General features: G+C 30.4%; 1 protein-coding gene and 1 pseudogene across 6 annotated transcripts in view; one reads left to right on the top strand and one right to left on the bottom strand.

Moving 5' to 3' along the window:
* UBR3 (ubiquitin protein ligase E3 component n-recognin 3 (putative)) overlaps window positions 1–14,143 on the top strand; it is a 187,984-nt gene that overhangs the window by 30,653 nt on the left and 143,188 nt on the right. For 4 of the 6 annotated variants that reach the window (XM_011357787.2, XM_011357824.2, XM_011357814.2 and 1 more), the window contains exons 2-5: window positions 5,152–5,291; window positions 7,846–8,004; window positions 10,319–10,462; window positions 11,009–11,058. In XM_011357787.2, the coding sequence (XP_011356089.1) occupies window positions 5,152–5,291; window positions 7,846–8,004; window positions 10,319–10,462; window positions 11,009–11,058 (493 nt within the window). The remainder of the gene's footprint in view (window positions 1–5,151; window positions 5,292–7,845; window positions 8,005–10,318; window positions 10,463–11,008; window positions 11,059–14,143) is intronic. The other 2 variants (XM_011357832.2, XM_011357796.2) reach the window with 1 other exon arrangement.
* LOC111739863 lies at window positions 3,056–3,174 on the bottom strand (annotated as a pseudogene).

Raw genomic sequence — 14,143 nt, 5'->3', positions numbered from 1 at the left:
TCTTTCTCTTCCTTCTTTTCAACCATGAAGGCTTTCATTGTTTGTGCCCAGTATATTTTCTTATTCTTCTCTTTTGGCTTTCCATCTCTTTTCTCTCCTTCACACTTAGTTTGCAGGCACTTTAATGATCTTATATCACCACTTGTTCTCTGACCTGTGATTTTTTATCTTTAAAGGCTTTTAAAATAGAAATTGTAGAATTTTAAAAGTTTCCTTGATTTTACATAGATTTTGTGTACCCTAGCCGAAAGAGGTTCTTAAATTCATATTTCCCTTTAAATAAAGGTTTGGACCTTAGGGATAATAATTACTACCTTTTTCATAATGTGAAATAAGATGTAGAAATGATGTTTAGGTGGGGCATTGAGACAACTGAGGAGGCTACTCAGACCCTGCTCTTATGTCTGCCTAGAGGACTGAGGAAATCAATATCTCTTTTCTGTAATCTCCTGGACCTAACAATTGGAAGCTCTGCCTTAAAGGTAGATAGATTTCAACAGTGTGTGAATCCTTTAAATGTTTTATTTTCTTTTTTTGTGTATGTATATATATATTTTAAGAAAGAGTTATAACTTTTATTAGATTCTCAAGGGAGTCTATATACCAAAGGAGGTTTAGAAGGAATGCTTTAAATTATGGAACTAAAACCAAATGAATGGCATATTTATTATTGTTTATTTATTTTTGGTACGATTTTTTCCTCTTGATGACAAAGTTATAAATATGTTTCTTTTACAAAATTCAGACATTACATAGGTAGAATTAATGTAGAAAGTAAAAGTATGCTATATCCTATTTCTAGTTAATTTATACAAAATTAGGTGTAAATACAATTTTTCTTCTTACATACATCAACATTTTTTGCCTTTTCTTTCTCTAAAGTTTTATTTAGAAAAGATTATAATATATATATACTACTCTGCAATTCTTTTATTACTTTGTTTATCTTAGAATTCTGCTTCATTACTTGTTGATCTACCACATTCTTTTTAACAAGTACAAAATATTTTATGGATCTACCATAATTTAGTTAACCTTCATTCTGTTACTGAACACATGAGTTGTTTCTAACTTTTTTTCGTGGGTATATTCTTTTAAATTTAGGACTATTTCTATATAATAAATTTCTAGAAATAAAAATGCTCATCTAGGATTATGAACACCTAATGGTTTAATAGATATTGTCAAAATGTCACCAAAAACTGAATCTATTTATACTTCTATATGTATAACGAAAATTTCTGAACATCCTTTCCAACAATGACTTAGTAAAGTGAATCTTCCCCAATCTGCAAGATGAAGAAAACATTTTGTGTTATCAAAATTTTCAAACATACATAAAAGTAGACAACAGAACATTTAATCTCCATATATCCATCACCGGACTCAACATTTATTAGATTTTTGCCACATTTCCTTTATTTGCCCTTTTTCTCTTTGCTGAAATTTTTCCTACCTTGCTCCCTCCATCTCCACTACTTTTTGAAGCAAATCCCAAACATTATGTTGTCTCACCCTGACATGCTTCAGTATTCATCTTTAAGAAAACATTCTTTTTAAAAATTTTTAGATTTTCAGTACATTTCAAGCATATATAACTTTCAAACATATAAAAGCAGCATAACTAGTATTATCTTTCATTAGAAAAAAACTCCTTTGGTGGCATTGAAAATTAAAAACAATTAAAAAATTTTCAATTATAGTTGGCATACAATATTATATTAGTTTCAGATGTACAACATAGTGATTAGACATTTATGTAACTTAAGAAGTGATCACCCCAATAAATCTAGTACTCATCTGACACTATATCTAGTTATTACAATATTATTGACTATATTCCTTATGTAATAGTTTATATCTTTATGACTGTTTTGTAACTACCAATTTGTACTTCTTACCCGCTTCTCCCTTTTCATTCACCCCTCTAACCCCCCTCTCATCTGGTGACCATCACAATGTTCTCTCAATGTATCTATGTATCTCAGTGTACCTATGAGTTTATGTTTTCTTTTTTTCCTTTAGATTCCACATGTACATGAAATTACATGGAATTTGTCCTTCTCTGTCTGACTTATTCCCCTCAGCACAGTACACTCTAGGTCCATCCATGTTGTTGCAGATGGCAGAATTTTATTCTGTTTTATGGCCAAATAATATTCCGTTGCATATATGTACCACCTCTTCTTTATCCATTCATCCATTGATGGACACTCAGATTGTGGTGGCATGTATTTAAAGACCAATTCAAACTACATTCTTTTGACTTGGAAGGAGTACTTTATTGGCTTTAATATGGCCCATGTTCTGTTTAACGAGCATAACAAAATGAACCACCATCTATCCATCTGTCAGTTTTAACAATTAGCAACTCATAGTTGGTTTTGATATACTTCTGCCTTTTCCCCTTCACCTAACTGGCATATTTCGAAGCAAGTCCCATACATTATAGCATTTCATCTGTAAATATTTATATAAATATAAATAAAGAATTGCCTTTCAGTGGTAACTACAATGCTGCTGTTGTCACACACACACAAAATAATTCCATAATATCATCAAATATCTGTGAACATTTCCGTATATAAACACGGTGTCATTATCACACCTAATAAAATTATCTATTGAACTAGTATCCAGCTCATAATTAGACTTCTTGAATGTATGAAAAAATGCCCTTTTCAAGTTTGTTTTTTAGAATCATTTTACATAGTACATGTGGTTATTGAGTCTCTCGGGTCTAATTAATTAATTAATTAATTAATCTATTTATCTACTTATTTATTTTATCTATCTATCTGTCTATCTATCTATCTATCTATCTATCTATCTATCTATCTATCTATCTATCTATTTATTGGGTCTATTTTAACTTAGAATTGTCCTCCTACCTCCTATTTCGCCTGCCACTGACAGATTGCAGAACTGAGTCAGTTTCTTTTTCTTTCTTTTTGTCTTTTTTCTTTTTTTTTTTTTGGGCAAGGCAACCCTTGGTTGACCCTCAGATTGCAAGGACTTTGTCAGCTTACAATTACTTATTTTTTTTAATTTTTTATGCCTACAGCACCTGGTCTTCCTAGGTGGTCTCCCATCCAAGTACTAACCAGGCCCAACCCTGCTTAGCTTACGAGATCAGACAGGATCCAGCTTGTTCAGGGTAGCATGGCTGTAGACTCAGTTTCTGTATAATATTCTCCATTTATAATTCGTCTGTTTACTTTTTAGTGATGTCATGTAATTTGTTCCTTTATCTCCTATGCTTCTAATAAATAGAAGGTAGTTCTAGCGGTTTGATGTCATTTACGTTCAATGTGTTTGGTAAGAACACTTCATAAATGGTGCTGTGTATTTCATAAGCATCATAGAGCCTGATTTTTTCACTTCTGGTCATACTAAGATTGGTAAAGATATAACAGTCTGATCTCTGGATAATTTCATTTCAAGTCTTCCTCTAATGGCTCCATTGCATGGAACAAATATTTCAGTAGGTATCACAAAATGGTCATTTTCTAGTTACTCATTTTTTACTTTAATGAAATTCATTCCTTTGATAATTTTTTAAACAAAAGAAATATACTTTGTTTTATTTACAAAAAGCATTTTATGAAACAGAATATGTACAGAGTTATCCCAATTCTGTTTTCAATCATATCAATTAAGAAAGGGAAGATATTTATTCAGTTTTATTTGCTGATTTGATAACTCATTGCTTTGATTTATTAGAGAACTTGAACATCTTTTCACATGTATATTAGCTATTCTGTGCATGTTTTGTGAATTGTTCATGACCTTGCCTGAGTTTTCTATTGTTTTCTTTTGCTTATTCATTTTTGACAGTTCATAGATCATAGATATTAATCTTTTACCTATTTTACTTATTATAAAAATTTTTTCCAGTTTATAATTGTCTTCTGTATAGAAGCTTTTGATTTATGTAGTCAGTTTTTATCTTTTATGGCTTTTGGTTTCTGGTCGTACTTAGACTTTCTATACCTTGAGTTAATGTAGTGGGAGAGTTTGGTTTTTTCCTGGTAATTTTTTTTTACATTTCATTTTCATCTATATGGAATATATTTTGCCTGTGGTGTAAGAAATGTCAAATTTATTTTACGCATTTAAATAATCAATTGTCGTAAAGCAGTTTGTTTTTTGCCCACTGCATTGAACTGAGATGCCACAGTTTTATATTAAATTCACAAATTTACATAGTCTCCTTCAACTCCCTGTGGTCCATTGATGTTATCACATTACCAAATATTTTTAATTACAATAGCTTTTGTAATATGTTTTAAGATCTAGGTGACTATCATCTTTTTTTTTTTTTTTCAAGTTTTACCGAGTTTTCCCACACACATACTCTCATTTGAACTTTAGAATTAGCTCGTGATTGGGGTTGAAATCAAGTGGTATTAAGTTTTGTGGGACTGACATTAAAAAAATGGTTTTTCCATTTGGGTGTGTTGTTTTCTCTATTCAAATCCTTTAAGTTTTCAGCTAAAATACTTTCTACACCTTTCCTAATAAGATTAATTTTAGGCATTTTATATGTTTAGTTTGGTTATTTTATGTTTGGTCACAAAATACCTTATTTGCGATCATTGGATTGTGAATATAGAATTATTTATTTTTGCTCAAATATACCAGTCATACTTCAAAATAAGTATAAATAAAATTGGAATGTATATACTTAAGTGTTTAAATTTTTAAAATAAACTTCAGATATTTCTATCACTTACCTATTCATTTGTGCAATAAGTTAGAAATAGTTTAGTTAAAGAATACAAATGATTGGGAAATGATCAATTTATATTTAATGGTTTATAAAGGATTGGCGTAATAAAGTAGTAGTTAGGGTAATAAATTGCAGTTAAAAATATAAACCCTGTAATGAGATTTTCTTTTTGTATTCATTCTAGTTGGATCCTAGCTAGTATGGCCTTTTATTAGGAATAATTCTCCGTCAGTGCCATTTTTGATTCAAAGGCCTATTAAAACTATATTCTTTTAACTTGCTGTCTTAAAAATCATAAAGGAAGAATACTTGGCTTTGTTATTTGCTTACATTTTGTTTATGGATATTATAAATAGGACTACTGTAATCTGACAGATTAGACATCACTGTTAATTTTTTTTTTCTTTCTCATATTGCAGGTTTTGCAAAAGACATCAAATTAAATCAAGTTCAAATATTCCCTGTGTTCCCAAAGACTTACTGATGATGTCTGAATTTGTTCTTCCAAGATTTATTTTTTGTCTCATTCAATACTTACGAGAAGGCTATAGCGAACCAGGTATGTTTAATCTACTCTTTGTTAGTACTCTTTTCAAGTTCCCGATTAACAAAGTTTAGCATTAATAACGAGTTGTTTTTTTCAGATTTTTTCTGCTTAATAGTTTTTATTTATGACTATGAAATACTAAATAAAAACACTAAATATTAATTATATAAACTCATAGATGCCTTGTAGTTGACTCAGTCACTCTGTGCTCCTGGGAGCAAAGATGTTTTTGATCAAACTTACTTGGCCTTTTGCTTATGAACAAATAATCATTTTATAGGGTTAAAGTGACTTTATATGTAATTATGATAGAGCACAATTAAGAAGTCCTGGAAATGTTTGAATCTATCTTAGATTTTTAGAAAATTAAACTACTATTTCACCAATATTTTTCTCTTTCTCTCCTCCCCTTTTTTGATAGAGGACTATATGTTTTTGTTCCCCTCCATATATAACAACTTATGAGAGAGAGTCAATTGGTTTACTCCTGTGTTACTGGTAGAACATATGCTAGTGTTAAAAAGAGAAAAACATGCAAATTTCTTACTTTTTAAGATTTATTCACAATCCTGATTAATATACTTTAGCTAAATATTTGGATTTAGATATCATCTATTAAAGTTCTCAGTCTGACATTGTGGATTATGGATATCAGTTAATGGTATAAAACAAATTTATTAACTTTTTGTAATTTCGTTTACCTTTCTAATGACACTTGCATTTTTATCATATAAAGGACTGCATTTTCCATTACTTTGGAAGTTTTAATTTATTTAATACTGTAAATAATCTTACATCCAATTTGAAACTATGGCATACATCTTTATCTTTGTCTATCCCTCCCCCATCCTTAAAGTGTGAAGAAATATTATATAGCATCTTCATTACACCTAAAGCAATCATGTTACCTTTGTTGTGAGCAAATACTTTCTACATTTTTAGTAAAGTATGCAATCCTTTAAGTACTTGTACTCCTCTCAGAGTACGTGACTTAAAACATAGAAAGAAATATTTTCATTTAGTTCCGGACTACTCTGGCATGTAGGAACCAGAGACCAGCTGGATTATTGAACTTGTCTTCTGTATGATTTCTCATACACTAGTTTACAGACTTTTTGGGAATTTACATTTTGTATTTAAAGTGTCTTATTTTAGAAAAGTAATAGGTAGAAATTATTTATTGTCAGAATCTTAAAACTTAACCATTAGTTTAATCACAGATTAATTTGTACAAAAGTGTGTTATATTAATTTTTTCCTATGGCAACATTTAGCAGTTATAAAAGGTAGATGATATAGATACATAGCTTTGATAATTATGTGTTACCATTATCTGAAAACATAAAGGAATGAATGGAAGCACTTTTTTGTTTTAAGATGAGCTTCATGAACTTCGAGTCACAAAATTTTATTCTTTATATAACCACTTGTGCTCAGCATTCATTTCTTCTGTGCAAAAAAAGAAAAAAAAGATTTGAAAATTAAAGAAAGGACTGGAAAATTTTCAATTTGTGGTAATGGAAGTTCAGAGATTACATGGTTTTACAGTTTACTTGCGTTCCATTTCAATCAAACATACTTGGCCTTTTGCGTATCAATAATCATTTTATGGGGTTAAAGTGACTTTATATGCAATTCTATTATGATAGAGTACAATCTGGAATTTCATCCACAGATTATCATTGTACTAGGTTGTGAGATCCTTGGTGTAGGAACTATGTCTTATTTAGTTTTGCTTCTCAGTGCCTTTCATGGAGTAGATGCTGAATAAATGTTGAATGAAATTGATGTCTTCTTTTCTGGGCACACAGGTCTCTTATATGCATTCTTCTTTTACCAGTTATAGTTAGCTCTAAATCTCTCCATTTACTTTTTCCTTTCAGACCTCAGTTTCTTTAAAACATCTCTTTATTTTTCTCTTAAATATTCTTTTTCAGTTGCTATTCAAGTTTTTTTCTTCTCCCTCTATCTCTACTAGGCACACATTGCCTGGTATTTTAAAATTATTTTAGTAAAAGCACTCATGTTTATGAAAACAGTTATTTTTCATTTTAGTTGCTTTGACCTCCAGCTAACATGAGTCTATATTTTTGGAATATGATAGAGGATGTGTTATTTGCTCCACAGGTTTAAATTTAGAGCTGACATAATTTTGTCCTAATATTGTCATAGTACTCTCAATATATTTTATTTCTGTCTTGTTTTATTTTAGGGAATTATCTTTACTTTTTCTGAAATACTATCTAATTTTGAAATGATCTTATGATTACATTTATATATCTGGAAATATAGGGCCCTCAAATCGAAATCTTTTTACACAAATTAAATGCTTAATACTTTATGAAGTTATGTCTTTTCTGCATCAACCCTTTCTTAGAGGACTGAATTCCTGAGCAGGTCTACTCACCCTAGGCTGAGTGCTGGGTGGATACCTACTTTCTAAATAGAGTTCTTATATTAACTTTTTTGATTATAAAATACTATCATCTAATTCATTATAATTTAAAAGAATAAAATATTGTTATTATCGAAATATTTTAAATAAAGTTAATTATATGTCTTTTTAGCAGCAGATGTACCATCAGAAAAAGACCTTAACAAAGTCCTTCAGCTTTTGGAACCTCAAATTTCCTTTTTAGAAGATCTAACTAAAATGGGAGGAGCAATGCGGTCTGTTCTTACTCAGGTTTTGACAAACCAACAAAACTATAAAGATCTGACTTCTGGTGAGTAAAATGTTAAAAGAACATTAACATTTACTTATATTACTATAATTATTAAGTATTTTAGAACTTAAAAGTAAAATGTAGATTTTTTTCATAGACTGCTAAAGCTGGAAGTTATTAAGAATACCTCTTTTATGGGTGAAGAAGCTGAACTCCAGAAAAATTAAGTGACTGGTTCAAGACCTTACAACTAACTTATTTTGAAGTTGGGACTAGAGCCCAGGTCTTCTAACTTTTGGTGTGACATATTCATAATTATACTCTACCTCCCCTTCTCCAAACAATAATAACAACCACTCTATGTCTTTATTTTTGGTATTCTAAACTTTTGGGTTATATGGCTGAGGATTTTATAATAACGTTGAATTCAAGTTATAAAATTTGGAAATGCTATATCGTTATATACACATGAAAATGTTATATAACAATATAGCATGCTATATAAAAGCATATTCAACAATTATATAAAACACTTTAGTTTTTATACTTTTTAGCTCAAATTTATAGTATAATAAATATATCAATTATTTTAAAATCTTGTAAATATTTTAAATGGCTTTTTTTTTTTGCTGGCTCATGAATAGCATATTTTGAAAATTGAAGTTTGTTTTGTTTCTTTAGAGTGGTGAACATTTTCATGTGTATTGTTAGCTATTTAGAGATAGTCTTGATATATTTATTTCTTCAGCTAATACCTATTAAATATCCACTGTGTGTTTGGCTTTGGGCTAGGTATTAGAGCTTGGGGTGGAAAAGGTAATAACTAAACTAGGTAATCTTGTTCCTACCCTTATAAAGCTTATGGTCTAGTGAGTGAGATGACATTAAAAACCCCAGACCAAAAAATTGTGTAATTATAAACTGTAGTAAATGCTATGAGAGAATAGGAAGTTTTTATAAAAACGGAGTCCTGATTTCACAGAGATGAGGGGAGTTGGGGTGGTAATGAGTTAGAGTCCAGGCAGAGGACATCTTCTGCTTTTGACTATTGGACTAGCTCTTATACCATAAACAACATAAAACTGGAAAAAATGTGAGGCACCGAGGTTTGGCATTCGACAATAGGCAATACATGACTGTAAAGCTTTGAGAGAAAGAAAACCATAAGATGAGCCTCACGATTGCCTTGAATCTCTCTTTCGGGACAACTTCCTGCCTGTCATTAGTGCAGCAAGCTGGCATAGGAGCAGAACATGGTGGTCCAATTGGGCTAAGTAGGGCAACTGAAACTAGACTCTAGGGCAAAATACCAAGAGGTAGTAGGGAAGATGTATATGGGACCCCTGAAAGTGCTTGGCTGAGGACTGAGATACATGTGTACAAGATGAGACTACCTAAGACTTCTTAGATAGCGACTGCTATGGGGTTAAAAGCAGAATATAGATATTAGAGCTTAAGCAATATTGGGAGACATTGGTGTTTCAGTTCAGTCAGACCAGAGAGACCTTATTATAATAACCTAGGCATTTAGTTGAAACAAAAGGCCAAACCTAGAATAAGGTCTATTCTAGGTCAGCCTTAATGAAACCTAAAACCCTGATGGTATCTGTAAGGGAGATAGAGTTTGGAGATTATTCCTATAAGTTTAGAGGGCCTTTTACTATTATTCCATTCTCCATAATATATTAGAAAAAAGAAAAAAACTAGCAATAATTAATAAGCTGAAATGTAAAAGTGAAAGTTCTAGGATTATTTAATTCTAGAACCTAAACTTTTCAATATTTTATGGAATAAATTAGTTTTAATTGATACTTCTATAGAAATTATACTTTTGATTCCTTATATATGACAATAAAAGGCTTGGTACAATAGGAATTAACAGTAATTTCAGTTGTAATATTTGAAAATTTCACTCAGACATTGTCTTCTCCAGAAAGCTTTTCTTAAATACTCTGCTTTGGGTAAATCTGGCTACATAGTATTATGAGAGCACGGATTGTCAAACTAAATAGTGAAGTCAGCTACATAATTGTCTTTTATCATATTATCTGACTTTCTTTATCACTAATTTTCAACATCTTTGAAGGCAGGAATCATTTATTAATTTTTGTACCATGCGTCTGATGTATTTTAGATGCTCAGTTCCTTAGCAGATTTCATTATTTGTTCTAAACATGCTGTGTGTACATTTTGGGATTGTTAGGCTAAACATGAGCACAAAAATGTTGTCTGAAACTTTTATTCATTCTAGGGTTTCCCCTTCATTAGCATATTCACCTATTTTATATAGGCATATATTAGTGATTGAGTTGGCTGTGCATATATTTTGAACAAAATGTATTTTTTCTTATTTTAAATTTGTTTTAAATATTAGGTCTTGGAGAAAATTCTTGTGCAAAAAAAAGTCATGAAAAGTACCTTATAGCTTTGAAGAGCTCTGGACTTACATATCCTGAGGATAAACTTGTATATGGTATACAGGAGCCATCTGCTGGTACTAGCACTCTGGCAGTTCAAGGTTTGTCTAAATGTTTAATTTGGACAGTAGTAACTTGCTGTATTAAAACAGAAACCCCTCAAACCTTACTCATCATTGAAGAAATTTAAATAATGTGTCATTCTTTGTAAGGAAAGTAATAAAAGATACAAAAATTTAGAAGCAAGAATGAATAGGTTGGCCAAAGAAGAGATTAGGCACTTTTCTTAAATGGAATTTGGTTAGTTAATTAAGGTTTTGGTTCTAACTAGTGAAAAATGTAGCAGTTGTTATATTTAAGAATTGCCCAGAACTTTGGTAAACCATAATTTAAAACTAATAAGGGAGAACTTCTGAAACACCACTTGTGATGATTAAATTTGGGTTTTCACTGGAGATTTCTGATCAAAGTATAAAATATTAGGTCCAAATTTATTAAAGATAAATGTTGGAGTCTGCTAAGATAACTGTTAGAATGAAGTGTCTTACTATAACAAAACTTAGTTTTTGATATTATTATATTGCAAAGTAATTTTAAATTAAAGCGTTATGTAACTATGAAGGGCAACTTTTTTTTCCTTTCCAAAGGTTTTGCAGGTGCAACAGGGACATTGGGACAATTGGATTCTTCAGATGAGGTAAGATTTAAAATTTAAAACTTTTAAAAAATAGAATTAAAAAATTTTAAAACTGTGCAGATTTGTGGATATTATCTAGTTTAAATTCGTTTGGTAGACAAAAACACTAAAAACACTAAAGCTCAGAATGGACTGACAGTCAAGATCACACAATTAGTGACAGAACAAGGACTACAACTAGATTTTTACTTGTTTAAAATTCATTTCTCGGCTATCAGTTTGAAATTTCAATGTTTATAGTATTAATAAATATTTCTAATAAGTATTTTTAACATTACTGTATTTTCCTAGTATGCAATTTATAAGGGAAAATTGCTTTTTACATATATTTGTTTATAACCTTAATGCTTATAAATTTAAATTTCATATTTTTATTGCATTATACATATAATGATTGATTTAATGAGTTTTGAAACAAAATTGTGTTACATATAAACACATACATCTTTTTTCTTTAAAAATCTATTTTGATTTGATAATATTAAATTAACTGAGCCAAATATCTTCCTTTTGAAAGCATGATTTCTGTTACTGAAGTCTTATAATTGATTTATTGCCTTATAATTTAAACTTTATGGTAGTATTCTCCCCCACAAGAAAAAAAAAAGGCTCCCATAAAATCCAACATTCTGTGGAGTCTCATTTTGGACAGTTTTAAAGAGTTTTCAACAAATTGGAGAGGCAGTTTAGTATGCTGCTTAAGAGTTTGACTCTGGAATTATAATACCTGGGTTTGAATCTGACTCCTGTACCAATAGTAGTGTGACTGTGGGCAAGTGTCTTAACTTCTCCATGTCTAAATTTCTTCATCTGTAAAATGGAGGTAATAATAGTACTTATTTCCTGGCGTTATTGTGAGGATTGAATGAGTTAATAACTGTAAGCACTTAGAGCAGTAGTATCTGGCATATTGTGAATACTATATGTGTTTGTTAAATAAGATAAAATCTTATTTTTAAAAATTGGTGTAAATGGTTAGCTAAAATTTTTGCTTTGTTTTAAATTTTAAAGAGTTACTTTTAAGAATAGTAATATTGCTATAATCACAAATAGAGAAAACTGGCAGATATTTGAAATAGACTTTCAGAAATATATAAACATTTAAATTAAAATGGTAATAATTCCATTTTGAAGTGAGAGGAGGATATCGATGAGGGTAAGAGTGCTAATTCTTTATCTGTCAAAGAAGGAAGTGATTAGATAATAAACGTGATTTTAAACTGCTTTTTCTACTTTCATTAAGGGCATGTGGTGGGGTGGGGTGGCTTCTCATAAGGCAAGATCTGGTAATACTCAGGAGTTGAATGTGAATGGATGCAAGTGCACTTCCTTAATTAAAGCCAAAAAGATAGGAAAGAAGCCTGGTAACTATCACCAGTAGAGACTTTAGAAAACTATTACATAATGAATTTAGTGATATTATAGAACCCTTTATTAAAATATTTTGATGTGATCTAGAAAATTCCGGAGTTTTATGTTAGTATTTATATGGTTGATTAAAACTTTCATATTATTTTCATATACTGAGCATTATACATCCCAACAGCCTTGCTAACAATTGTACTTTATTTTCATGAATTAGATTTGATTTCTGGGCATGTGGAAAGCTGATATTCAACATAGATACTTTCTCCTATGTCTAGGAAAGAAGTAACATTCATTTTTGTCTTGGCTTAAACTCTCCAGATTAGCTATTAAAGTGCTGGTGGAGTCTTTAGTTGTATATTATTGCACTGCAACAACATTGTTTTGTAGGAAGGTCCTAGTAGGAGATCCTTTTGTGAGCATGAGTTGAGGGGCTTTTGAGTCTTTTCTAGAAGCAATTTCTAGAGGCATATAGAGGATTAGAAATACAGTCTTTCTTTGTTCATTACCATTCTGATTTGTGTTTTTTAGGTCTTCTCTTCCTTCCTCTTAGATTCATAGTTTCAGCAATTTCTGTGTGTAATGTGTTTTATATAATTATTTGTTCCTTAATTATAATTGTCTCAGTGTAAATATAGTAAATACTTTTTGATGGTGATAACTTCAAAATACTTCATTTGAGCATCTGTATTCATAGTGCACTATTTTTGTGATAATAGCTGAGAGTTGCTTTAAGAGCATGTGATGAATATTTAATGTATATATTTAAAGGTAGTTTAGATTCTTTGATTTTTAAATCATTTTATAATAAGACTTTTAGTCTATTTAAAAGTATTTTTTATAGTTTATATATTTATTGTATATTCTAATTGGTATAAAAATGGGATCATTTGGGCATTTGAAAGCTAAAGTTGAAGTTGAGTTTAGTTGGAAATAGATTGAGGGATATCTACTCTAGTTTTTTTCCCCTTGTTTCTCCCCCCAGCTTTATTGAAGTATAATAGACAAGTAGTTGCTCATATTTACATTGTACAATTCAATGAATTTTTTTTCAATTATAGTTGGTATACAATAATATATTAGTTTCAGTTGTACAGCATAGTGATTAGAGATCTGTGTAACTCATAAAGTGGTCATCCCACTAAATCCATCTTCCCCCTTACATATTTTTTACGACATTGTAGACTATTTTCCTTATGCTACAATTTTATCTCCATGACTATTTTGTATCTATCTATTTGTACTTCTTAATCCCTTTGCCCTTTTTTACCAGCCCCGCCTAGACTTCTCACCCATCTAATAGCCCTCAAAATATTCTCTGTATCTATGAGTGTGTTTCCATTGTTGTTGTCGTTTATTTTGTTCTTTAGATTCCACATGTACATGAAATCATGCAGTATTTGTCTCTATCTGACTTATTTCATTCAGTGCAATATCCTCTAGGTCCATTAAGGCAATATCTTTTTCCTTTCTCTTCCTTTTAGTCCGTGTGTGTCTTTTAATCTGAAGTGAGTCTCTTTTAGGCAGCATATGTAGGGGTCTTGTTTTCTTATCCATTCAGCTTCCCTATCTTTTGGTTGGAGCATTTAATTCTTTTCCACTTAAGGTACTTGTTGATAAATATGTAGTTATTACCATTCTTTATTCATGTTTTTGATTCATGTTTTTTTTTTTTTTTCTTTAAAGTCTCTCCAACAATTCATATAATACTGGCTTGATG

Source organism: Pteropus vampyrus, unplaced genomic scaffold (assembly GCF_000151845.1).
Source record: "Pteropus vampyrus isolate Shadow unplaced genomic scaffold, Pvam_2.0 Scaffold2, whole genome shotgun sequence".
Lineage (NCBI taxonomy): Eukaryota > Metazoa > Chordata > Mammalia > Chiroptera > Pteropodidae > Pteropus > Pteropus vampyrus.
The sequence above is the reverse complement of the archived record's forward strand: the minus strand, read 5'-3'. Positions and strand labels throughout refer to the sequence as shown.